This window comes from Leuresthes tenuis, unplaced genomic scaffold (assembly GCF_036924035.1).
Source record: "Leuresthes tenuis unplaced genomic scaffold, fLeuTen1.0.hap1 SCAF_23, whole genome shotgun sequence".
In the NCBI taxonomy this organism is placed as follows: domain Eukaryota; kingdom Metazoa; phylum Chordata; class Actinopteri; order Atheriniformes; family Atherinopsidae; genus Leuresthes; species Leuresthes tenuis.
In genome coordinates, this window is record NW_027325377.1 from 18,727,724 (window position 1) to 18,754,609 (window position 26,886).

Sequence of the window (26,886 nt, forward strand, 5' to 3'; positions counted from 1 at the left end):
GTGCAGCAAATCATGCATGTCGTGTTGGAGCCTGACAGAAATGCAAAGAGAAGCCAGGGTTGCTGCAGCTGCATAATGGCACTGACCTGAGCCCACCGACAGTGTGGTGCTACTAATAAGTACAACTATTTAGGGGCTCCATAGTGCCGCCGGGCATGTTGCAAAAACAAATGACGCAGCATAAAAGGAAGGGTTTTTAACAAGTGAGATGTACAGATTTTAAGGTAAAATGCAGCATATCCCCCCCTCGCCCTTATTAAAGCTCATTACTTACCGAGTGCACCACCACCACACCTTCATAACCACTCCCAAATGCCCTCTGCACACTGAATATGGTCAGTTTAGGTCATTAAGTTGGGTGGAAGTTTACAAGTATGAAACGCACTAAAACCCCTAATGAAATATCAGAGCTGCCCCATCAGCACAACAGTTCCCCGTCATAATTATATTTACAGGGTTTAATCATTTATGTGCGCCGCTGACACAATAAGACAGTGAGGTTATGGTGATGACAAAATGAAAGAAAACATCTGAGAGCTTTTATGCAGACCGATGTTGAACTTAGACGTTAAAGTACTCTTTGTGTTTAAGAGGTTTTTAACCGTTTAAGGCTTTCTCTGAAAACAGTATCATGGCAACGCATCTTCACGTCAGTCGCTGCAGCATCAGCCTAAACTTTTAGAGTGTTTCTAAGCCTCTTTGCCCCGTTTTGTTAAACATTGTTAATTCCACCATAAGAGGCAAACGGAGGACACTTGCCCTCACACTGACAACTGAATGAGATCGTCTCAACTCAGTCTGACAGCCGTGGTGCAGGAAGAGGTCGGTGTGTGACAATCTGTCGGCCGCATCAGTACCATGAAAATCAGTCTTGTGTAAGAGCTACTATGAGAGGGAGTCCGATTCTGTGCTTATTTTAGGTTTAGTAAGGGGCGCTTTTCAGCGGGACTCTTAATCACATGGCATGAGCACAACTTTCAGGGACAAATCAGCTTAACCTGCTAAACAAGCAGCAGGTCATTTTCATTTGAAAAGAATGATTGGGATTAGTCATCATCATGTTATCAAGAGGCTATTCTTACTGATCTGCTATCACAAATGGGCTTTTCTTTGTTTGGATACTTCTGTCTGACATGTCATAGCCTCCAGCTCAGAATAGACAACATAGCAACAAGTTCATCTTCCATTATTTTCCTAGTTACCAGGGTGACCGTTTCAGCCCATGTGATTGGTTGACTGAAAAAAAAAAAAAAAAAAAAAAAAAAAAAAGTGCCTGTGATGATACCAGCGCCTTTCTGAAAAGTTGGGAGATTTTTAACTGTAACTTGGAGCATCAGAACCCTCTATGGTTTCTCAAGGCGGCTGCATCTGGCCGTAGACACTCTGTACTCATTAGGAACCATTTAAAAAAGGCACTGGCGCTCAGACAAAAACAATATGTTGACATGAACCCTAAAAGCATTACGGACTTGGGGAGAAAGAATCTATTCGCACTTTTAAACAGTAATTTACCAAGCTAACCGAGGACCACTAAATCTGATGAAAGTGCTCCGAGCTTCAAAGGAAAATTAAAAAGAAAAAGTCACACAGACGGAGAATCTATTTAATGTAGCCCTGCATCATCAGGAGCCTACAAGTACAACAAGAGGGTTCAAGTGAGGGAGACAATGAGGTGCTAATGTTTCTGAAATTCCATTTTGTGCTTTTCACAGCAGATCATCCAGTGGCTTTCAGAATGAATAAGAGATGGATAGCCTTCAGGCACACAAAGGCACAGATTATTTTAGTAAAAAGAATGGATTATGATCAACTGCAGTCACTCAACAGCAAGGATTAATACTAACTATGTAAAGTTGCCATGATCTCTATATAACATGCAGGTAAAAGATAAAGTTCCTTCAGACATGTTCAAAGTGTGAGAACAGATGGTGTACAGAGGACAAGAAAACAAATCATTTAAATAATAATAATCTAAAAATAAAATAATTTAAGGAAAAAATAATAAAACTGCCTCCTAAATTGTGCAAACGAAAAGGCGTGCTTAAAAGAATGTGTTCCAATCAGCCATTACTGTGAGATTTTATGGTTTTCCCACAGTAATGTTCATGTGATGAGGCCTCCCAATCAGGCTTCATTAGCCAAATGATGCTTCAATCAAGCCCCTGGGCACGCGTAAACAAGCTAGGACCAAGCACCGCTGATGTTTTTATTAATGCCGTTTATTTTTAGAAGCCACTTATAAGGATGAGTCGACGATTATAGATCGTCTTCAGAGAATTACTGGCCTAACGTATCTTTAAGAGTCATGATGGCTATATGGAAATGAGTACACGTTTAAAGCGTTTTCATTCTAATTATACTCGCTGCACATTAGAGGAAGTGCAAAAAGATGTTTATCCTATTATCCACACCATGTAAAACTTTCAATTCCCTAGCGTAGGATAACATGCACACATACATTTAATAAAATCTATATTTTTCTACAATACATACCCCAGAAATATCAGCCACTCTGTGGATGGGAACCTCCTTCTTGCTGTGCAGTCCTTTTCCATTCTTTATGGCCCTACAGTCAAAGAAACCATAAAACACATGCATCTCACACATAACCCAAGTGTCATCGCAGTACATGAAAAAGCATAAGGCTGGAGGTTTAAAAGATAAAAAAAAAAAAACTCCAGCCTTATGCTTTTTCATGTATTTTTAAAGGTCTATTAGACCATAAAAAGGGGAGCCCTTTTCATCATTACAGAGGGAGCCACTGTGGATCTGGAAGTAGAATTCAGATGTCTTTCCCCCAGCTCAAGTGGAAACATTAGGATTTTTTTCCCCCTCTATTCAGAGAAACCATTCGTTCAAGCTGTAAAATGGACCATGGTGGTCGAGGAATCATAATGGAAAAGAACTGCTGGGTGTAAATATGAAATGAGAAATGGAGAGACATAAGATCTTTCTTCAGAGGAAGATTCAGTGATGATGACTGCTGTTAGCGAGATCTGCTTTAAAAAGCCTCATGGGCCAAGAGAGATGAAGATGACTTGTTGTTGCTGTTGTGGAGAACGATCATCCCACTACTGGATCACTGGGATGGAAACCAGTGCCTCTAGAATAAAGCATGAACATTTATGTAGCCGTGTACTGTATAAATGTGTATTTAATAGCCTAGAAGAGGGTCCTTGCAGGCCGTGGGCCACTAGCTTTGTATGATGGGAACTAAAAATATAACCAAGGCTCTAGACAGAAACCTCTCATCAACTCTAATAGGACCCCACCAGGGACGAAAAGAAAGAGAACAGTGAAAAGAGAAGGGGAAAAGAGAAAAATAAATGGGAAAAGAAGACACAGAAGAGCAAGGCCAAAGAAGGACAAAACTGGAAAAAAAACAGCTAAGGTGCAGAAACAAGGACAAAATGAGCAAAGCGGGAAGGATGGAAGGGAAGAGTGGAAAGAGGAGAAAAGGGGGCAGATGGCCAGTGACACGGTGTGAAAAAAAAGGGGAGAGAAAGAGTTAATCCTATAAAAAGAGGCTGTGGCTGCATCTGCTCTACCTACAGCAAGCAGATCTTAATCTATGGCAGAGTAATAAAGCTTGTACTAAATCTCTCCACTGCACCTCAATATAATTATATTCATAGGGCCGGTGTAAAGAGAGCCACTGATTTAGCGTCTTGTGCCTGGGAATGTGCACGTGTGCCCATGCATACAAAAAAAGAAGAAGAAAAAAGATGGGGGGGCAACAATACATGCATGAGCAAATATTTTAAACTAAGGACACGTTTCCTCAGGAAATTAAGCGGCGGCTGTGATAGGCTGCGACTAATGAGGGCGGAGTGACTAAAGCAAGTTCTGAAAAACAACAACTTCACCTGTGTGCAGGAAAAATGCCTCAAGGTCATTTGATTCTCTTCCATTTTTAAGTAATAAAACTGTCAGCTTTATTAAAAGGACCAATGTGTGTGAATATGCATGGGTCGTACGCATTGTGTTAATCTGAATTTAATAAAAAAAAAAAAAATGTAAAAAGACGCATCGATGAGAATAAAAAGGCGATTAAGAGACTTGTGTGTCAACGGTGCAGGTTCATGGAAAAGGGAGAGGAGTGTGGAAGTGCTCTGTGTGCTCCTCACCGTGCCTCTGCGGCAAGCAGCTCATCATAGTGGGAGGAGCGCTGGTCATCATCCTGTCTGTATCTGATGACTGTAGCCAGGCCTTTACTGACGAGAGCTTCGGCGATGTTACTGTCAAAATGAAGGGGGGGGGGGGGGGGGGGCAGTGAAAGGTTATTTTACTCATCCTTTAGGGAATACTACATATGACGAAGACAAGTCAAAGAAAGCACTTTGCTGAGGGTTTCATAACATGTTGACATTGTACATTTGATTAACCCCTTCAGACCTGATGCAACATGGGCGAGTCTCCTTTCCCAGCCCGGTGTGACGTGAGCTTTGAAAGTTCACTTTTCACTCGTGTGAACAATTGTTTTTGTATTGGAATATTGACAAAAATAAAAGGTTAACAAAACACAAAGATCGAGGTCCTCAAATGATTTTATCTAATATTTTATTACATATTCAGAGCATAAAGAAAAAATTTTAATGGCACCACACAGATCTGATCATCATCTTCTCCTCAATCTGGGATTTCAAAGTTGCCGAGTGACCTTGGGTCAGCAGAGGAACCGCAGCAAGTTCTCCGAGATACATGTAACGCCTCACTGGAAACCCACAAGATCTCAACAGCCAATTTCTTCAAAAACAGGCCACTGCATGTCAAGTCTCCAACCACAAGGAGGGAAATTATGACTGATATCACACCATAAGGCAAAGTCATACCGGGTCGAAAGCCTCCATCCCGCTGACTGCCTCGGCCCCTGACTTTAGCACGCATGGGGGCTACGCCAACTGTTATCTGTGAAACAGAGTGACTGGTGTGCTCAGCTAAAGCACGGGTGGAATTGGGTGTTTTCAAGGCCAGATCTTGACCTGTGTGCAGGCAAGTACTACCACATGTGAGACAGCTGGTTCGATGATAAAAAGAGATCCATCTCTCCATGTGCACATGTAAGGCCGCATTGTGACTCGAATGGCAAAGGACAAAGAAAAGAAAAAGAAAAATTGAAGATAAGTGTCGCTTTCAACTGAAAACAGACTTCTAAAGTCTTCTCGTCTTCTCTTTTCTGGTTTAGATTGAATTTGAACGTCTGAATAGCGCTCGCATCTGTGATACGGTGTAAAAATGTCTCAAACTGATAAATCCGGATTCCTTCAAAGCAGTGTTTGCAGATAGAAAATAATTGCATGCACTGAGGTGACCCTTTTCAAATCAAAGAAGCACTTTCAGGTAACTCTGATTTATGAGACTACAAATTACAAAGCAGTAAGGAATGATTGTGTTGTCTTGGATCGAATGAAATTAAATCAGAGTAGTCAAATTAAATGTTTTAATGAAGCCTTTTATGCGGTATTATCTGTCAGTAAGCACTGCCTATTTGTAACAAACTCCCACAGAAAGGTAGGAGATGGATGATACCACTAATCTTAGCTTACAATAAGAGATTAAACTGGAAAACAGATGAAAAATAAAGTAGATCATTAAGCGTGGCAACCTGCAGGCTATTACTTACATTCCACCAATTGTGACTGTGGCGCAGGTGCGCTCTGCGAAGGCAGGCGTACCTTCTCCTGGACCAGTAGCTGCTCTGATGTAGTCCACTGTCACATTGACCTGAGGGGAAACATAAGCCAGGGGTCAAAAAATAAACCAAGAGCCGTGACAGAGAGTAAAGGCAGCACCGGTTAGAGTAATAATTAGTGTGAGGGATGTTCCGTGTGTGTGTGTGTGTGTGGGTCCCTTTGTTTGTCCCACTTCTCAAGGTCACCCCCAGTCAGTGCGAATCACATCAGGCGGCAGTGTGGAGCTCCCTAGAGGAGCAGTATTAACACACAGTGGGTGTTCGGGACGACACACACACAGAGCAGTGACAGAACCCAAATGACCCTACACAGTATGTTCTCAACACAGTTCCCTGTGGGTAGACTCCAATCCATCCACCCCGAAGATACAATTTTGTCACTCAGCTGTGCGCGTGTGCACATATCCAGAGGCATGTGACAGGGAAAGCCTGCTTTGTGGGCCAGACACAGGCAGACCGCACTAACAGCAGGGCTGCAGCCAAACTGGTGCACAAAATCGACTCTTTAAGAGCTGCATGTCGACCCTCTCAGACAAGTGTGACAGGCAGGGAGAAAGAAAAATAATAATTAAGTGTGCAGGAATCTGGCTGTGCATCACAGCATCATAGCGCAGGCACATGGGCTTATTACAGGCACGTGAAAGGACAACGGTGGTCTATCATTAGTGGACAGGAAGAGGACGTAGTGATACAAGGAAGAGGGGAGCCTCTGTCAAAGCAGACTGCTGTAGTGTTGTTCAGCACTGAGCACCATCTGCAGTTTCAGAGGAGGGGGGAAATAAAAAAAGGACACCAGGGGTGCTTCTTATTATGCCAACACGCCTCTGCAGTTCACTCACTTACGTTCCTTCTTAGCATCTTCGCTCATCTCAGCAAAGATGTGAAAGACAAGGAGGGTACGAGATGTTACTGTTGACTTCATGACTCACCCGTGGTCCCAGAGTCCTTGTAGTTTTAACATGACTGATGTAAATGTAAGGTCAGTTAAATGGGGAAAAGAAAACCGTTACTTTGAACCGCTTCTTCTTCTGTATAAACTTAAAACAACATGGTCAGGCATGACAGGCTGAAGGCTGATGTGAAGAATGAGACAAAGCAATGTAAGACAGGAAGACTTCAGGCAAGATGGCGAGACCGAAATGAGATGAGAGGACACGGGAAAATGAAAAAGCCAACACAAAAACATGCGATCTGAAGAAACGATTGAAACTCCATTAGGTGAGGTGATGATAGATTAAACTTTGACCAGCAGTTGTAGATTAAAGGAGTTCCAGACCTATTTTCCAGAGGCCATCTGACAGATCTCCAGATAAGACAAATCCATCTATAAGAACCCCCCCCAGAGGAGAGTGAAACAGAGAGGCAGTGGATGGCTCAGAAAGTGGGGGGAGTGATAAGAACAGCAAGAGGAGGGTGAGACTAAATGTGTTTGCTCTGTTTAAGCGACAAGCAGCATGGGAATATTTGGTGCCCTCTGCCAAAGGAATCATGACTGCACGTGTGCTAAAGATCATTCTCAGATGTGCATTCTATTATTCGATGTTTTGCAATAACAAAGTTTTTGTTTTGCACTACGCTAGAAGAAGTGAGGATGGACTGATTTTTAAAATAACACCCCCCGTGAGTTGCTGTAATCACAGCCCGGCCGAGGCTTACCAAGTATGGCAGGTTGAGGTTATCTGTAACAAAAATAAGAAACTGCCCCCTCCGACAACACAAGCTTCCACAGTTGGCTTGATTTTAGCAATATTTCAACCTAATCTGGCAACAAATACATAAAAAATAAAATGTTCACAGACCAATTTGTAATGACAGGCCACATTTATCATTTTTAGGGCTGCTGGTGGAAATTATATGGTAACAGCTCAGCTGGTTGAGAGGAACAATGCAAGCCCATGCAGGCCTTCTAAATACAGCCCCTGCTGTGTTTTAGCCAGCTGCAATTTTAGCCTTCTATCATTTAAGGACATGAGCTGTGCCGGAGGTTTAAAAAAAACTGTGCCAGGATAGAAAAATGTAGTGAACACAAGAGGGAAGTAAAGGAGGATGAAAGATGAATTTGAACCTCTGGACCTGATGACGGTTAGCGCCACCTGCTTGAACACACCGCTCAAGCTTCAAAACACACATTTAACTGTGCACAAGACATTCACTCGTGCACACGCATGCCATTAGAAAGGGAAAACTCTGTTGCTAACAGTGCTACACGAGCGGTGGCATAACAGGAGCCACTTTGAGCATGCAGGATTATCCGAATGTGCTCAACCCTGATAAGTGGCTTAATGCAACATTTCCATTCGCCTTTTTTTCTTTTTTTTTACTGCTGAGGCTGAGACCCAGGCGCACAAGAAGCACTACTTATAAAGTTAGCCAAATCAAGCTTTTTGGGATTATGTCACCATGCAAGCTCTGCCATTTCAGTCGAGGTGGGCATGTATACGAGAAAGACCGGGAGACGGACGGAGAGTGACAGCGAGAAAGGAAGAAGGGAAGGGAAACGCTTCAGTGCATTTTTAGCTTTTCTTTGTGTAAAGGGATAACTCAGAAGTGGTTTCTAAATATGAGGTAGAATGAGGTTTTTTTTTAAAAAAACAGCGACATCTAACTGAATCCTGAATGGATAAAACCATACCCCAGCAATAATTTTAATGGCCAAAAATGGTTATATTTGTGTCCCTAATAATGAAAATGAAAATGAAAAAATTCAATAATTCAGTCAACATGAAACTGATCAAAGATACACCAATAGTGGAGTTGCTGTGAAGGCCCCCTTTCAAAGATCAGACCAGGTATAGCACCAATTCCCGTCTGCTTATCAAAGACAGACTCCACTTGCCAGAAAAGGGGGGGTGAAAAAAGTCAGTCCTTTAAATATGGATATCAGACATTCTTTATAAAAGATCAAAGGCACCGTGCTCTTTTTATAGAGATAAGAAATAGGGGGCTTCATAGAAAAAAAGTATTTGAAATAGATTTATTCTCTTAAACCAGAGCAGTGGCTTTGAGCTTTAGCACGCTGAGGCTAGTAGTTAATGCCATGTCATGTCCTCGAAGGTGTAGTCAGGGAAAAATCTGCTTGTTCCCCAATTCATGCAATGTATTGCACTCTTAAGCAGTTACTGAGGCTTGAGAGAGAGAACAGCTTCAAGGGGAATACCTGCAGGACAACTTTGTGACTGTACAGGATGATTAGCTTAGCTCAAGTTCAGTTTGAGCTTGATGATGCAAAAGCACACCTTTTATGACCTAACCGACTTCAGTCCTCTACGTCTAAAGCCAATACCAGATGCCAATTCTTAAATCCACAAGGTCAAGTTACAGTGCCCCAACTGTTGAGGTAAAATCTTTTAGGCTTTTGTCTTGGAGGACATAAAAGGCAGAAGACAAGAGGGGCTCTCTCTCAAGCAGATACTGAGGAAAAACAGTGGTTTTGCGAGGGCTTACTGCTCCAAATCTGTCTCCGTAGAGCAGCGCAGTAAGTGGGTCGATTGAACTTCTTTCCTTGTCTAAGTGCAACATGCATCTGTATGCTGGAGCATATACAGTACATGCATCCAACCTGACAACACAACGAGGCCAAGGTAGTATAAATCATCATGAAATCCTTTTGGGTTAGGCATTGAACTCGCGCACACACACACATTCGCCCATAGGGAGCCTGTTATCATTTTATCCAAACTAAATCTTTCTTGTTGCCAAGGCAGCTAAAACCTGCAGCTTTTTTAAGCTTCTGTAATTATTTTCAAAAATGAAACATGGTGACAGAAGGCTCAACTCAGAGCTTTCGCCTTGTTTCTTGGCAACAATAGAGAAACGGGAGTGAAATCACATTCTAGAGCTTTTCCGTTATTGATTATACGGTGTGAGGAGGGAGGGAAGCTGTGCTGCTGGAAAAAGGGCGAGTTCTCCACTTCCACCTAACTCACTTCAAAGAGCCTATGAGCACACACTTGGGAGATGGAGCATCAATATTAATCATATGTGAGGTAATATACCAGAATATAGTGTATATACAGGTCTGGGCAAAGATTTTAGGCACTTAAGATGGAGAGACTATGACAAAGAAACGCCATCATACTGCAGAGTGTTTCAGAGGATCAAACAAAAGTGAGACAAAGACCTTTGTTCGATTAAAAAAAAAAAAAAAGAAAAGAAAAAGAACTGCTCACAAGGCCCCAGACTAACCTTTTCCACAAGTGGCAGGAGTGCCTTTCAGAGGCATTTACAACATTTCTTTTGTTTTCTTTGCTGGCGGTATTGCATAGCAACACCTTTTTAAACTTTTAAAAGAAAACTTTAAAAAGAAAAAAAAAAAAAAAAAAAAAAGATAAATCTAATAGATCAATATTTTACCCATGATCCCTTTCGTTTAAACAACGTTCGCTGTATTCCACAACAGTCTCAGCTGCTTCCATTTCTGTCATTTTCTGAAATTTGAGACCATCTAAATCCACAGAAGGGATTTCATTAGTGAGGTCTTTTTTTCGTGCATAATGAAGGTGGTTGTTATTGACGACAGTCTTTCTAAACCATTGTCACTTGAGTTTCAGTGCTTGGAAAATGTTCTGGGTTACAAGTTGAACTTTTAGATAGAAAGGGATAACAATAAAGCATGAGAAATTAGATAATTTGCCTCGGGTGTGGAGATCGTTTTAGGTGTTGTTCACGCAATTAAAACGATAATGAAGTGGTTAAAGTAGCTTTTGCATTGATACTTCTGTGCATGAAGGCAAACTGACCTCGATGACCACCCCCCTCCAACTGTGGCTCGAGTTATTCACATCCGACTGTGTCATAAGCTGTGCTTTCATCTTCATTTCGAACTGTCCGAATGTGAGCGGATCGTCCATCGTGCATTCTAACGCAACGCAAACAGACCCATTGACTCATTGCGGTAAAACATGCAAAGTCATGACACCGAAGAAACCAACTCAGTTGATGTATACACAGACACGAATATTATCCTCACAGATAAACACGGCAAACAACAATTAGCCCGAGGCTTTGCTACAGCACAGGAACACTTTGGCCGAGTTTACTTTTGAAACACCCTCGAGTCGAAGCAAAAAGTATTGAGACATCAAACGAGGTCTAAAAGAAGTATCAGTGAGTGTATGTACATCGGAAGGGTGGCGGTTCAGTTCCCTCGGACAGCAATTCAAAGTGTAGGATGAGAGTTTGTTGAGACTTTATCTAGATGCATGTCAACACACCGCAAACAAAAGCTATTATGTTTTAATATGGGCAGACGATGCTACTAATAAGTCTTTACATTCCCATGGTTTACACACACGTTATCAAGCTGTTGGCGCATCTTTTCACACCTAAACAAGGCCAAGCTTTTGTATTCCCGTTACGCATGAACTCATTTCCAAACACCCCGCATATACAGCGGAATCATTAGGCCCGCTTCACTTGTCAAAAGCCAGCTAAAGGCTGAATTTCCCGTCATTAAAAAAACATTAATGAGGATGAATAAAATTACTCTGATGAGAAACCGAGACAGGGATATGAATCTCACTCCCAAACAGAGGCCAGAAGGAATGCTCCGATTTGGCTTTGAGTGGGTGCATGTTTTTGTGTTTAACAGGCTGCTGTTCAATCTATTTGTTCCACTCAGTTGTACAGCTCTGCAAGTGTGCGAGGGGTTCTTCTGTAACCCAGTTTGTGAAGTCTAAAAAATCTGTAACATTGCTTTGGAGCAATCTAAGCCCAACAGAAGTTCAAGCTAAGGCCGTACAAAATGCGCGGAAAATGCTTTGTTCGTTTAAAGACGTTTGTGGGAGTCCACTGCAAAAAGAACCAACTTCACAAAGTTTGTTTGGTCTTCCATCAACCTGTGCTTGAAACTTACAACCTATTCCATCGTGGTCTCATTATACCATGACCCCCTCTGCATCCCTCGGCAGATTTTAGCTTTTGGGAGCAAACAAACCATCATTTAGCTGGAGTACAAGCTATTACAGCATCATTTTACATATGTAATGAAGGGCTAAAGACACTGTGTGCTGAAAAAGTTTTTTCATATGTGGCAATGTTTAGTGAGCTTAAAATAAGGAGCAACTAATTATCACTTTTAATAGTTTAAAAGTGTTTTCTTTTAAATCTTCACATAACCAAGTCCCCTCACAATAGACTTCCATTCATTTCTTAATGTGTTTAAATTCGATGCACAAAAAAAATGAAATGATGAAGCCCGAGTGTACACCAGGATAGCTGTTCAGCTCAATGTTGGGCTCTGCTGGGTCAGATGCGAGTAAATCAGAGCAGCCCCCCCAGGTGTACAGATCTAATAGATCAATAGACACAAGAGGGGGAAATCAACACTGCTTGTTTAAAGGGGTGCGTCCGGGCCAAAACCGAGCCCCAGGGCATCTACCCAGAGTGCTTGGTATTCACGCAGAGACACAGGGAAACGGATACCCAGCTAAGAAATGCATTTGGCTATTTACAAAGACAGAAATGCTACGGGGAGCAATTTCAATCTCAAATTTTTACCAAATTCAAGGAAGTTGATTAGAGGAAATGATGTTGACTCAGAGACTGTGTCGCACACAGAGAGAAAGAAAGAAAGAAAGAAAGACTGGGAGCTGCAGCCTTGTCCTTGATTCTTACCTTTTTACCGATGAGCTTCTTCCTCAGGAACTCACGGGCCTCAAACATGTAGGGGATGTCATAGAGAGGACGGAATCGTTTGTCTTTGTCCTTGTTCTTCTCCTGAACACCGACGGAGGTATGATGGAGGAGATAATGGGGAGATGGGCCAAGCGGAGAGGGATGTGGGGAGAGAAAAGGGGAAATGGAAAAAGAAATGGGGAAAAAGTTATTAACATTGCACTTTCAAAGTTATGTGGCTAAACATATTTGCTGCAGATGGAAATATCTGAAAAATGCCAACACACACACACACACATTCTGACATGTGGTTTGTTTGCGCCTACAATTTCAGGCCGGTAACAGGGACTGGACACTGAAATGCATTTCAGTCTGAATGGCAGTGTTGTGCACATGCACACTTTCTCAAATGAAGGGGAGCCGCTTTCTATTGATACCGACACACTACACAATAAATTTATAATACACAGTTATCAAGGACACACAGAAGCAAACAGTCGAGGCAAAAACCCTTTTCAGGAAGCACAAAAGGAAGCTCGCATTCCATTCAGACACACAGTGCATAAGCTGATGTAGCCACACATGAAAATTGCTCAAAAACTTCCCTCAATACGATAGCTCCCCCCCCCACACACTTTCTGACAGGAGATCACCACAAATAGAAACCATTTGCATTTCCAAAAGGAGACCGAGGTGTTGCTCCCACAGTGCATAGACAAAGGGACACAAATACACAGAGTGAAAGGGGGTCTTTTTGCAGGGCCAGGATAAAAAGAAATGCACCGAATCACAATGATGCATCAGGAAAATAAACTCGAACAGGCTCAAACAAGAGGAAAAAGGCCATTAATGACGATACCAGTGTGCTCTCCATCCCTGCCCCTCCTCCACTCTTTTATGAACGCAATCATTATCCGTCATACAAACAGAAGTTTCTTCTTTAAAATGAACACAAAGGTTTGGATTAATTCCTCATTTCCAGCTTCCTTCAACGGCTTTCATTCATTGTTAATGGCTCCACAGTTGTTCCGAGATGCCAGGTGTGACGCACAGCTGGGCAGATGGATGTGGAGAGGAGACACATGGGGGAGAAAAGGATGTGTCAAGATGCGTGTGAATTTATGGCTCAATTAAGATCCTCTAGATTAATTTAACCCACGAGACAAACTTTCAATAGGGGGAATCGTGTCAAGATTTACTCAAAATATCAGAATTTATTTCACCGTGTAAGGATTCTAATTAATTTCCGAGATGAAGAAGTTATCTTTCTCTTCCAATTGCATCACTTCCTTCTTTTCAACTTTCACAAACAGAGTCAGCAAAGTGTTAAACCCCCGGAGTTAATCATACAAATGAAATGCTCAGTGGAAATCCCTCAACGCTCGGCTAAGAGCAGTTTCCGACAGTTGGGGCTGTCAGGGTATTTTAACTTTACAAAGACAGATGTGGTGGAATGTGGGAGCCTTTTACCAGCACTGCCAGCCAGGGCTCCTCCATTTTGTGCCGGAGCTTTGAACTTTACCGTCTACCGTCTCTTTGCATAGATATATATATACGTACAAGTATATATTTACAACTTCCGGATACTGAATATTTGTGGATGTGCATTCTTTATCTAAAGCCTATCTATGCGAACATCCCATCAGTATTTTGACTGGGAAAGAACAGGAGAATAGAATTTGAAGAAAGTAAAGAATAAACCACAGAAGAGTGGGTGAGAAAAAAAATTAAAACGTCTAACTAATAAGCTATTTCACGGTGGAAAAGTGGTCATGTCACCGAGGGAAACGAGTGTAAATGTCAGGTCTCTATGCCAATTAGACACGAGGAGCAGAGAAGTAGACAAAGGTAGTACTGGTGCATCTTTCAGAGATCTCGCCTTTATGATGTGGACAAGCAGAAAGTGACAGAGGCAGAAAAGGGCTGCCCCTTAGCTTTAGCACCACAAGAAATCAGCCTTTTATTCGAAGTGGACCTGGATGGGATCAGCTGCTGCGCTGCCCAATGAGACGTTTTACATTCCCAGATACGAACAATCTGAAAATAGGCCCGCCTCCCTGCCAAGGCTGTTCCACACTGATGACTTTGTGAAAAAAAAGAGTCTAATTATTTGACTATAGAGTTGATTTCAGCTTCAGTCTCCAGATAAATTGACAGCATCAACATCATTAAATTACTCAGACCAGACAAACTCTGTGTACATCATCCATAAACTGTTATTATGCAGCTGCATTATGGTTACAGATAGAGGAGCGAGTCACTGCTGTGTCTCAGCCGTAACCCAATAACAACAGTTTGCACTCACTATCCTCAGGGGGAGTTTTGTTCTATTTGGGGTGAATTCCCTTCATTCCATATTACCCACCAAAGCTCAGGAATCGTCTTTGACTACTGCAGAGGCATGGTGCATGCTGGATTGTACAGTGTCGCAGGGCTGCAGGCTCTGGCCTGCAAATGTGTGGACGCTACTGCTGGAAGCATTTTCAGCTTCTGGAACACGGAGAGTGAAATCATGACTCAGGAGCATGTCATGTTTTCTGAGCTTTGGCTGTGGTGTTGGGGGAGTGTACAGTACAGTCTAAGTTTCATCATTTATCCTCGTGGAGCATTTTGTTTTGTTCATAACCTTTCTTTTGGGAAAAATGGTCGAGTATGTGCATGTGTCCCAGGCAAAGAACAATATTTTTTGATAAAGCAGCGCACTGGGAGCCTTAAGCCGTCAACAATTACTATTATATGCCTAACAACATGAGTCAAACATGCATGCATAAGCATTAAACAGCTTCGGAGGTTTAGGGCAGAGGAGACGGCACAAGGGAGAAAGAACAAGAAAGAGGACATGCATTTCCTAAAGCAAGAGCATTAAATGCCGATTATAGCTTACAATACGAAATAAATTCGATTTCAGAAAGCAGAAAATAAAATAAGTAAACTGAGGTCATTAGCAAACAGCCGATTTAAAAAACGACTCATTTCGGAATTGAATTACCTGCAGCAATTTAAAATCAGCTACTCCATTCATACTGAGCTATTAGCAGACAGAGTATTTGTGGCAGCTAATGCTGTAGCTATGCTGCCAATAATCAAGTCAAACAAAGGCCCCTTTTTTTTTTTCCCTTCTCAATGAAAAACTTAACGTCTCCTCTATTAAAACGATTCACATTCCTCACGAAGTTCCTTTGAAACGTCATTCTTTGAAAAAGCCAGCAAAAGTTCAGAGATCGAACAGTACATCGAGTGAGGTATAATAACAGGAAAGTCCTCAGAGTCTCAGCTTTTTCACCTCGCATGCCGTATCACCATAGCAATTCATATTACTGTGCCCAGCACGCAGTGGTTGGATAAAGAAAAGAGAAATTAAGTGCCGGTGGATGGAAGGAGTTGAAAACGGCTTCTCAGCACGTTTAAGGTTGCTGAACAGAAGGTCTTATAGAAAAAAAATGTAACAAGAACAAGAAAGAAAAATTGATTGGTGCTTTATTTGTGAGAATTTAAACTCACTGCATGGATATCAACTCAAGGTTTTACTTCACCTGGGGAAAACCTCGCCACTGTCCATGCAGCTGTGCAAGTCCTGCTTGAGTTTTCTCATAATGTCGGTTTTTCCTTTGAAATTCAAAGATGAGAAAAAAAGAAAAAAAAAAAAAAAAAAAAAAGAGACTGCGCCTCAGCTAATTATCTTAAGTAAAAGCATGGAGGATGAAAGCAGACAGCGCGGTTATTTATGTAATGGCATAATATTTCGGATCCTTCTTAATAGCTGATTGTGTCAAATTAACCCACGCTGCCGTGCGCGCCTGTTCCTTACTGTGACTGCTGCAGTTCACACATGTGCCGTCTTCAGAGTGATAGGGGTAAGTCAGCTGCTCCAGCCTCGTCGGATCATTTTAGCTAAATATCAAGGAAAAGCACCGCTGCGCTCATACAGAGGTGCCCCGTGCCATTTCTAAGTGTCACGAAATAAATGGAAAGCTGTGCACATCTGAAATGGGTTCAAATGTGAGCTCAGGCACCACTGACTGCCTCAAAAAGACTCCTGCCATTCACTCAAGCTGCAGCGCTGTATGCTTTCATTACTCCAATACTGACACAGAGCGGAAGATCAATAAATTAAAAGTGCTTTGACTGGATATTAAACTTACTGAATGAAATCAATCAAAACAACTCCTGTTCCACAGTAAATTCAGGTATGTACTTTGGGCTCAACAGAACCGCAACCTAGATCCGACAAAAACAACAGTCGCACTGTATTCTATTTAAAGCCTGACCCATTTATTAATCTGCCTCTTCGGCCCCTCTTATTCTCCACTGTGAAAACTTAAATATACATAAGTCCATAACCATGTCAGTCATGTACATCATTTCTGTTTGCTGTTGCCAACCGGCTATAGTTTGTGGGTATAGTCAATAACGTAGCACAGTGCAAGTAAAAGATAAGAACATTTTTCTGCCACACAGCAAAAGGAAAAAGAAAAAAAAGAACAGTGCAAGGCTTAATTATGCCCACAGGGTGTTGACTTTACACTATGGTGTTACAGGACCTATGTGGCGAGACGCAATGCTGGAAAGCAAGGGAACAATATCTTAATCTTCTTTCTCTGTGACAACAAGCTTAGAACAAACTAGCTAGCTTTACAGCTATTGTCACAGCTTGTCAGCTGACTCGAAGCAAACTTGTGAGCCGGAATTCTTGCCAAACCTAATCGTATGATCAGGATTTACAGCTTAGCACCAGCTTTAACTGGAGAGATCAGTGTGGTTTTGGTACCGGAGAAAGTTTCTCCTGGAAGTTTGTCAGAGAACCAGGTGAAACATCACAGCTGATGTTTGCTCTTTGGCTGGGCCACAGAAAATCTGAAAGTTCAGCTTGTAACATTATTCAGTCTACTGAAAAAGATTAAAACTTTTGATGAGAAGACACTGAGTCTATATCTACTGAAAAAAAAACAACCATAGCAGGGATTTGTCTGTAAATCTGTGCAGTTAATCTGTAAATTTCTCCCTTTTAAAACCTGCATCGTCTCACTAATGATTCATTTCTATATAGTCCTCTCATGTACTCGTACACACTGATAACTACACAGGGATCTGGGGCCAAAAATAATTATCCAGTCGTGTTGAGAAGTGCTGCTTCGTCCAGCCGATGCGGGCCAGCAAAGCACGAGATGGGTCACCCTTCTGTTGGCACCCTGCTCCCAACCTTGAGGTCGAAAAAAAAACGTCTTGCCAGGATTGTGCACATATCTTGCTAAATACAAGATTTGGAGGATGGAGCAGAAGAAAACAAAAGGGAGAGAGGAGACCAAAAGAAGGATAAGAGTAGCAGAAGGAAGTCTTGAGAGCAAACAAACATTAAGTGACAGATGGCTTTATCTGCGTCAAGAATAAAAGGCTTAAAGGTAAACTAAGTTTATTTGCATCAAAAAGAGTACTGTGTGTACAGTATGTTCAATTCTAAATGTAATTCATGTAAATCCACAATCTCGCAAATGCTGCATTTGTTCCGTTTGTCCATACAGGACATATGGCAAAAAGTTTAGTCTCACTTGGGCAGTTAATCTTTTCAAAGTTCTTAAAACAATAAATAAATAAAATCAAGCCGTATGCCAGGAAGTAAGTAAGCAGTGTTTTCTAACAACAATAAAAGAGGCTTAGTCGTTCCGGCAGATTCAAGAACAGAGAGATAATAATGAAGGACAACCAGAGATGCACCTGAACAACTTGTGCCCAAAGAGAGGAGCCGTGTTCCATTCTAAGCTGCGCTCCACAGCTCTGATGCAGAGACATTTTGGCTTGCAGTCGAATGACATAACAGCCCATAATGCAAACTAGGGGCTTTACTGACTTTATTCAAACACCGTATTGAGGAAAAAGAGCAATACTACTAATCTAACATGATATGCAGAGTGTTAAGGAAGGAATAACTGTACATATCACCTTCTCAAATGTTTAATATCCGTCTTTTTTTTTTGTTAAAAGAGTCATCTATTAAAGAATAATTATCAAGAATATAATAATCCAAGCAATGTAAAACAGAACAGAGCAGGGGGACAGAGAAGAGGAGATTGAAAGAATAGTTTATGGTTGTTAGTGACAGGACAGGCAGTGAATTCAGAGATTAAATCATCTATCAAGACAACGCTGGTAGAGGTGAAATGCAAGGAGGTGAGATGAGTAGGCAGAGGTGTATGTTGTTGGATGGTGATGAGCCATAGCCATTGAATTGCCTTATATAAGAACAGCAAGTTGACTGCCCTATGTGCTCTGTCAGCACCGTCCTTAACCCTACTTAAACCACACCGATACATTACAATATACACGCAAACACATGAGATGCACTGTACGCATAGTTAAAGCAGAGGGAGTGGGTGTAGCAGTGAGTCACTCAGAGACAGAGACGTCTCTCCCTGCCCGTGTTTGCAGTGGGCTTGTCCTGTTGCACATGTGAGAAAATTGAGAAAGAGGGGAGGGAGGGAGTCAGAAGGAAAAAGCTGACTCCAACTCCCAAGCTCAAAATATCTCACATCTTAAGATGTACCATAACAGCAAGGCTGGGAAAGAGTAGAGCGAAATGGAGTGAGATAAGAGCGAGTGGGGACATTTGCATCCATGGTTTCCTGCAGGCACACACCATTGGTCCACGAGTCTGTCAGTCTGAGCACAATTAGTGTAGTCATGAGCGGAGAGAGGCGGGGGGTGTTGGGAGTCTAAAACGAACCAGAGGAGACTGAAAGAGGAGAGGGGCATGGCAGGACCTGTCACAGTTCATCAGTGCACTGTTGTATCGCATCTGGCCTCTGTACTACTGAACGGTGCACACACACACACACACACACACACCCAGACACACCCACACACAGACATAAATGGACTTGCTTGCAGAATACATGGTCAAACAGAGCACACACACACACACATCCAAACTGACACAGATAATAATGGAAACTGGCACAAAAAACATCCCTACAGACATCCGGATAACGCAACACACACTCGCTTACAGTAAATATGGAGAAAATTCTCAAAGCTAAATTTGAGTAACTTTCACAGATTAACTACAGTGCTCAAACGGACACGTTTGGGTCGTCTACGCACACAAACTCAACAGCACGTCTGTATAATCCATTTCTGTACACAGCCTGACGCCAATTTCCAAGATGTTGCCTAACATAGGCTGCAGCTTAACCAAGCATGCATGCGTGTGCATGTGTGTGGAAACTGTGTTTGAAGCCACGGCAATGTCTGTCTGTCTGTCTGTCTGTATGCTGCATTAAAAGCAAGAGGCCAGTTCACTCGTGACAATGTTAGCCAACATGATGTCAGAGTGTGTAGCGCCTCCAGCTGAGAGATACCTGCTGTGACCTCCCCTTGTTTTGACCTTAAGATAAGAGTCACTCCTTATGCTCATGGCCTCAAACAACAAAAAGAAAAAAAATGGAGCTTTTAATGCACAGTCCAACCTGCTAAAATCTCATCTTTGAGGCCATAGCTGTTAAGTGGTTCTTTACAAATACTTTCACAAAGGATTTGGAGGTGCTTCAAAATTATTTTATTGGCTATCAAAATCGGTCAAGCAACAGTAATAAAAAGGAAAATTGCACTGTCCACAATGGCTTCCAACAACCGAAGGGGGGGCCATTACATCTACATCTGTAAAGGTGTGTGGACGGGCCATGAAATTAAGCTCTCCTGCTCAGATCGAGTAACAGCTCAGTTGTCTAATTTAGTTGTCAGACAAGTTTAGCCGGGAACTGAGAGTGGACAGAAAATTCTCCAGCGCCCGAATGAATACTAAAAAATATTTAGTTCGCCGAACAGAAATTTATAAGCCTCTCTGGCTCACCTCAGAGTTAAAGGATTCATTTGAAAAGCTGTAATAACTGCATTGCTACCATAGCGACAACTCTCAAAGCTGAGCCAACAGCATTGCAGACAGGCAGGCAGCTCTTTAGCTCACAGACAAAAATAACTAGCTAACAAACAACACCCGCAGCAGCACCGTGAACAGCTCTTATTAAAAACACTAAATGCAGCAACATATTATGAGCAGCACCAGCTCTAAAGGGATAATATACTTCTGCAGGCACGAAATGGACTCTCTTGCTTATTGTAAGCTCAAACTGACAATGCAGTCATATGCAATTTGAAGTTAACTTTAAGCTCTTAATGGCAAGCAATATAAATCTATAAGGTTTATCTTTAAATCAAAAGGGCAGCTATGTCAATCATGCATTATGAACATCTGCCAAGTTCCAGATTTATTCAACACTGCAGAGTTTCATCCCAGCTACACACCACTTCTCCATTTATTGAGCCAGTACACAGGCTGTATTTTTGAAAATATGGTTATTTGAATAATAAGCTAACTTAGAACCACAGTCAAATATGCATGAGGTGCAATAGTAGCAGTACACAACACACGCAAGTATTCACATCTGGGCTCCCTCTCACGGGCTCCCTGTAACATACTACAGTGTAATCAAGCACAAAACACATACTGCTGAAGCATCTGGCGCAGGCAAAGAGAGTGACTGACAGAAGGGAAAGCAGCGCTGAGAAAAGAAAAAAGGATAAGAGGAAAGTGAGAAAAACTGAAAAAAAAGAAAAAGAAAGAATTACAAAAATCAGAACAGCCTGAAGAGAGATGAGAGCACAATCTGTGTACTGTAAGGAGTAAGTGAGGAGACAATGGAGAGGTGTCTTAGCTCCCTGTGGTTGTAACAAGTTTGTGGGAAAAGGAGAATTAACGCAGACAAAGGGCATCGGCACAGGTCAACAGTCTGACCACAGTGTGCACACCTCAAGGGAAAGAGTGGCGGAGTGACAGCGAAGGAGAGAGAAGCGAGATCAGATGAAAGGCAGGGAGCATTACAAAGCAGCGCCTCGATGATGAGAGGCACCAACAATGCCAAGAGAGAAAGAGACGGACGAGGGCGGGGAAGGAGGCAGAATGAAAAACAAACTGGCAACAATAAAAAGAAGAAGACGGGAGCAAATAAACTACGGAATGAAAGGAATGCAGAAAGAGGGAGTCAATAAAAACAATAACAATTAAAAAGAGACAAAAAGAGAGCGAACGCAGATGTTATGAAAGCCGGCTTTTACTACTGCCATCTTGACAGAAGCGCCACACCCACTTTGTCTCATAACTTTTAAACAGGAAAATGCAAGGCAACTCGCTTAATGATGGGAAAAAATAGTAAACAAAGTGTCAATTGTTTCTAAATGATGTGTGCGAATATCAAAGCGGGAGAAGACACAAATGATAGCTCATAAAACTGGTCGCTTGGGTTTAGATGAAAGCTCGGTGCTCAAACAAGACCTTTAGGAAGAATAAGAAATGCCAGATCATACTGTACAGTGATGTAGGGGGCTTAATTACACCTAATAGATTCCCTGATGAGAGTTGAAGAAAAAAGGAAAAGGGATGATTGATGAAGAGACATCCAGCACAGAGGACATCTGTATCCAGGTATTGGTGCAGACCCGCAGTTTTTCTCCTTTTTTTTTCCTCCAGACAGTCCGCTGTGTCAATAAATACACAACTCCTTGGTGTCATAAGGTAAACGTGTATAAGCATGTATACGTGTGTTTTCACAGGCTTGAAGTGATTCTAAGGAAAGATGAGGAGAGTGGTGAGGAAAGGCAAGAAGAAAATCGATCTGCCTCACTCTGCAGTGCTGCAACTACTGGGTGTGTGCAAGTGTTTCTCTGCGTTTGCAGGTGCCCCAGCTGCAAGGGCGCCACCAAGTGGCCAGAATTAATCCCGCACGGAGAACACTGGTGTGCGAGAAAACAGAGAACACTGGAGGAATTAACAGAAATGCTCAAGACATAAGTAGTTAATCTTTTAAATACTTCACCTCTGTCAAGAGACAAGCCTGACACCTGCCATTACTGAGAAGGCTGTAATTAAGTGACAACATTTTGCAACTTATTCACCCACGTATAGCCACTCACTCCATCCAAAGTAATCTACATTTATGCAAGCAGTTTGTTTGTACCTCTCCCTCATTCCTGGGGGGGCGGATGCTGGACAGGTGGATGGTTTTGTATTCTCCAGAGTTGAGTTTGACCACCATGGCATCAGCGTTGACCACCTGCATCACCTGCAGGGACAGATACACAGAGATCAGAAGGAGTTTGTAACAGAAAAAGAAAGAAAGGAAAGGCCTGGAGAATGTGATTGCGTGAAGCTAAAATAAAAGAATCTCAATCAGTCAAAATAAATGATAAAAACCAAAGAATGCCACAGTCTTGCTGACTAGAGAAGTGTTGAAACAAAAAGACTGGTGCAGCAATTTGTTTCGTGAGTGAGCCAGCAAATAGACTGAAAGAAAAATAGGAAGTGAAGGAGCAGATTAAGGATAAATGGAGAGGAAGAGATCTATTCAAAGGCAGAAAGAGGGTGACCCTGCAGACTGGGTGCTGTCATGAGGAGAAGGAAAGAAAGGTAAGAGAGAGATCCTTGAGTGACTGAGTAAGTTAGTGAGTTAAGGCATCCCAGTAGGCCAGCAAGGTTTGGAGGACAGGGCGAGGACGTTTGCCTATCTGGAGGATTGGCAGCAAGAAAGAGGGCGGGTGGAAGAGGGAGACAGAGTAAAAGCAAAAGAAAAACATGCTGTTGAAGATAGACTGGCAGCTACACAGCTCTCTGCCTAAAAGCAGCTGGCAGCATGTCATTTTGGAGACCTTTACAAGTGTAACTATACACAAGAAATATAAATTGTAGATAACAAGGGAGATTGCTTAGAACAGGACTACCGCATTGGTTCGGACTTAAGAATTCTGTATGGGTATTTCAGAAGTAGTGACCTATTCCACAAATTCTAACTCTCAAAGAAATGGTAATATTAAACAGGAGTGAAAAAATGTTCCCATCTCAACCCGGCCTTTCTATCTGCCCGGGCTCTTTCATGTTACAAGACACATTGAGGGTATACTGTGATTGAGATGGAAAACGCATCCAAACCTTGAGCTTTTAAGTAGGCCAGTTGCAAGAGACTGAGAAATCAATCAGCCTACACATGTTGCCGCCCACACGTGCATTAAATGGCCGCACTCTTCATCACTTAAACTGTCCTTCATATGCAAGCTGTGCTTGCGTTTAAGCCCACAAAGTGAGAGAAGCAAGTCGGAGCCATGCATAAACTGCCGTTTGGAACATGTAGGTGTGTTCTGGGGCTGTGGGTTGAGTAGAACAATTAAAAACAACCTAAATTTGAGGAAAAGTTTAAACTCTCTGAGAGCATAATGCCGACATGGATCCAGGTGTGTTAGGCTCATTGGGGGATTCATTATTCTATGAGAGCAAATCAGACTGCCTTTGCATTTGCCACCAGAGAACAGAAATTAGACCAACCCACATGCTAAATAGGCTGCCCACAACAGCAGCCAAAATACATCATACACTAATCACTGAGCTGAGTGGGAGAGATACAGAGACATAGGGAGCAGGGAGGAGAGAGACAGGGAAGGGGAGAGGTGTAATGAGTGAGTGCGAGGGGGAGCATGCAATCAAACAGAGACACGCGTGCACACCAGCCTACACGACTTCACACTGTAACAAGGTCATTTTGGGGCCTGCCCAAGTAAATAAAGTGCAAGAAAAAGAATGTGGCAGGAGCAGAATAAAAATGGCACAGCTTTTGCTGGCTAATTATCAGTCGGATGAGGCGAGAGGAAAAGAGGCAAAGGAGGATAACACGCACTAAGATAGAGGAAGAGAAAGATGGCGCGAGACAGAGAGACAGAGTGAATCTCACGGCAAATATCACAGGATCAAAGACACAGAAAAAGATGGGGAATAGATAAAAAAAAATGGAGCAAAAAGTCTTTGGGAAGTAGCTGCCATGAGGGTCGAGCGAGAAGGCACAAAAGACAAATAGGCTGGCAGAATGACTCACTGCTCTAATCCATTACCGAAGAGATGGGGATATACTGCCACCCTCTGCCCGTGGACCACATGACATCTGCAGTAAGCAAGATCAGTCACAGTGCAAGGAGGATGTTGGCAACTGTCAGCCAACTTGAATTCATTATGCTGGTTTAAACCAAAGGGCCAAACACAGGCTCAGTTGGAGCTAAGTCGTTCCTCATGTCAGATCAGCTCCACTGAAAGAAACACCTACATGCTCAGAGTTCCACTGTTACCTGTGGACAGGATCTGCCAGCCAAAGAACATGGTTTCACATTAACTTGGAGTGTTTTTGATGGCATGATAGACAGTCAAGAGTAGTGCCTGGACGCCGATGAATAAACAGGGACTGACAAGTTTGTATTGATTTGGGAGTATATAATTCTGGTTTTACCCAAAGGGCTGTTGTTGTTCCAGTTCACAGATTTTAACTGGAGTGCAAACAAACCGCCCCCCCCTTTCTCATTGCCCTCCCCAAAAGTGACTTTTTAAATTTCTCAAGAAGCTGCCTGACCTTGAACCCAGTCTGCTTGACTTTTTCTTAAAGAAAGAGGCTTTTCATGTCATTTTTCCTTCGTATATACTTTAAAGAAAGAAAATTCTAATAGCTTTTGCTTGAAGCTTGTGCTGAGAAATTCCAATGGTTACCTGGGCAGAAGGAGGTGGGGGGGGGGGCTTTTGGGACATGGCCTACATCTGATTCTTCAGGCCCAATAGAGGGGAGAAGACAGAAGTTGAGATACCTCAGCTGGATTGACTTGTGGGAATTGGACCTCTGTGCTTCTCCATTTATCCATCATTCAGGTAATAAGAAGTGAAAAGAGGAGCACAGCATGTGAGTGGAGGAGTATATGATGAGGAGACGGATAAGAGAGATGTGTAGCTTTGAGAGGTGGTGCATTGCTGTAATAGGTGTCGACAAATGCCACAGAAGGGGCAATCACAAGCCTGAGTAACCTTGCCCCTGTATTAGCTGTACTTAGCTTATAGAAAGATCAATCACTTGTTTTCCATGACAAGTGCCAGCCCATTTCAAACTAAATATATTATATACAGAACTTTCATCCCTCGCGGAACAACTATGCAAGCAATCAGGAACGCATGGCCTGTTTTGAGGTGATAATACAGCAAAGTCATCACTTGCCCAAAGCACAACGTCCCATGAGCTGTGGATGCCTTTCTAATCCCCCAAAAAAGTAAAAGCTGCAGTAATCAGTCATTACTCCTTATCAGCAGTGCATATTTGCAGGAGTCAAAATATACAGAAAAAATGTATATATATATATAAAAATACACAAGCCTGAGCAGTCAGAATGTATGCCCTGACAGTTATAAGATACCCTGCCAGTATATTAACCTGGCCACAGGAGAAGATGGGTTCAACGCTCTATGCATCGTGATGAGCTTTATTGTCTTGATGTCTGTGGCTTCGAAAGTTCAGCATTCTGGGAATGCACACTACATAAAAGGAACGAGGCTGGGAGCTAGTGAGCATCAGAGCCACTCCCCAAAACAAAACAACAAGGATCCAGAAATAAATCAGTAAAGATGGCCCCCAGGCAGCTGAAACCCAGAGGAGGAGGAACACCTTGTGGAAGGATAAACCTCTGCAAGGCACGACAGGTTGAAGAAGTGACTGACATCAAGAAGTCATATCGAAAAGACTTGATCTTAAAGAGAGCAATGAGGCAACAATCATTGCAGCACCAGAGCAGGTGCTGAACACAAAAGCAATACAAGTCCGGGTCTACCACACCAGACGGGAACCCAGGTGCTGCCTGTGCAAAGAGCCCACACCTGGTGTACAGGAACATCTGTAAAGGAAAAATAAAACATCTGGCATTGAAGAAAAAGTGACAGAGCTAAGATCCTATGAGACTTCCAGATCCAGTCCGATTAACCGGTGGTGACTAACCAACCAGACACTGTGGTAGTTGACAGACTACAGGCGAAGGCAGTAGTGATAGATGTGGCAATTCTAAGTGACAGCACCACTAAGCAGGAGCAACAGGAGCTAAAATTAAAATTACAAGGGCTAAAGAAGTTGAAACGGTGCAGGAAGTGAAGAAAAACTCATTTTTTCCAATCTATATCCATAAAAACTCAGTTTCCTAATCAACCCTGTGGGGTTTTTTTTTTCCTCCAAGTCTTTTTGGCTCCTTTCATACACACTCCTGAGATATGTTCCTTCACTCCCACACTGCCCACATTCAACCCCTTTTTAAAACGAGGGGGGGGGACTGAAAGATCTGAGAACACCTTATGCTGATAGTATAAATGTTTTATCCTTTCTTTAGCCTCTTCCCTCTGACTCAGGAAAAAAAAAAAAAAACATGCACAGTTTCTTTCTGAGTCTTCTTTTTTTTGTGTGTTTGCAGTTTATCGAATTCATTCTGTAAGCAGAATGGCAAAGTAACACCTTTTATGTCGCCCTCAGGCCAGCTGTGAATTTCTCAGGGTCTTAAAAGTTTAGGACCTGGAGAGAGCAAACAGAAACACTAAAATAAATAATATATATAAACTTTTACTTAAAATATTTGAGTGAGGTGACTATTGAGTTTCAGCTCAATCTGCATGGTTTTAACTAATATGTGACACAATATGACTAATAGTCTGTAGTTGATATGAAGCACACCTCTTTACTCCTCGCATCCTAAGCAAT

The 26,886-nt window shown here is 42.3% G+C and overlaps 1 protein-coding gene across 1 annotated transcript in view; it reads right to left on the minus strand.

Moving 5' to 3' along the window:
• snd1 (staphylococcal nuclease and tudor domain containing 1) overlaps positions 1–26,886 on the minus strand; it is a 152,593-nt gene that overhangs the window by 113,529 nt on the left and 12,178 nt on the right. Inside the window, exons 10-14 of the mRNA XM_072377184.1 lie at positions 22,312–22,416; positions 12,308–12,409; positions 5,624–5,724; positions 4,128–4,238; positions 2,494–2,566 (exon numbers count right to left, since the gene is read on the minus strand). Coding sequence (XP_072233285.1) covers positions 2,494–2,566; positions 4,128–4,238; positions 5,624–5,724; positions 12,308–12,409; positions 22,312–22,416 — 492 coding nt within the window. The remainder of the gene's footprint in view (positions 1–2,493; positions 2,567–4,127; positions 4,239–5,623; positions 5,725–12,307; positions 12,410–22,311; positions 22,417–26,886) is intronic.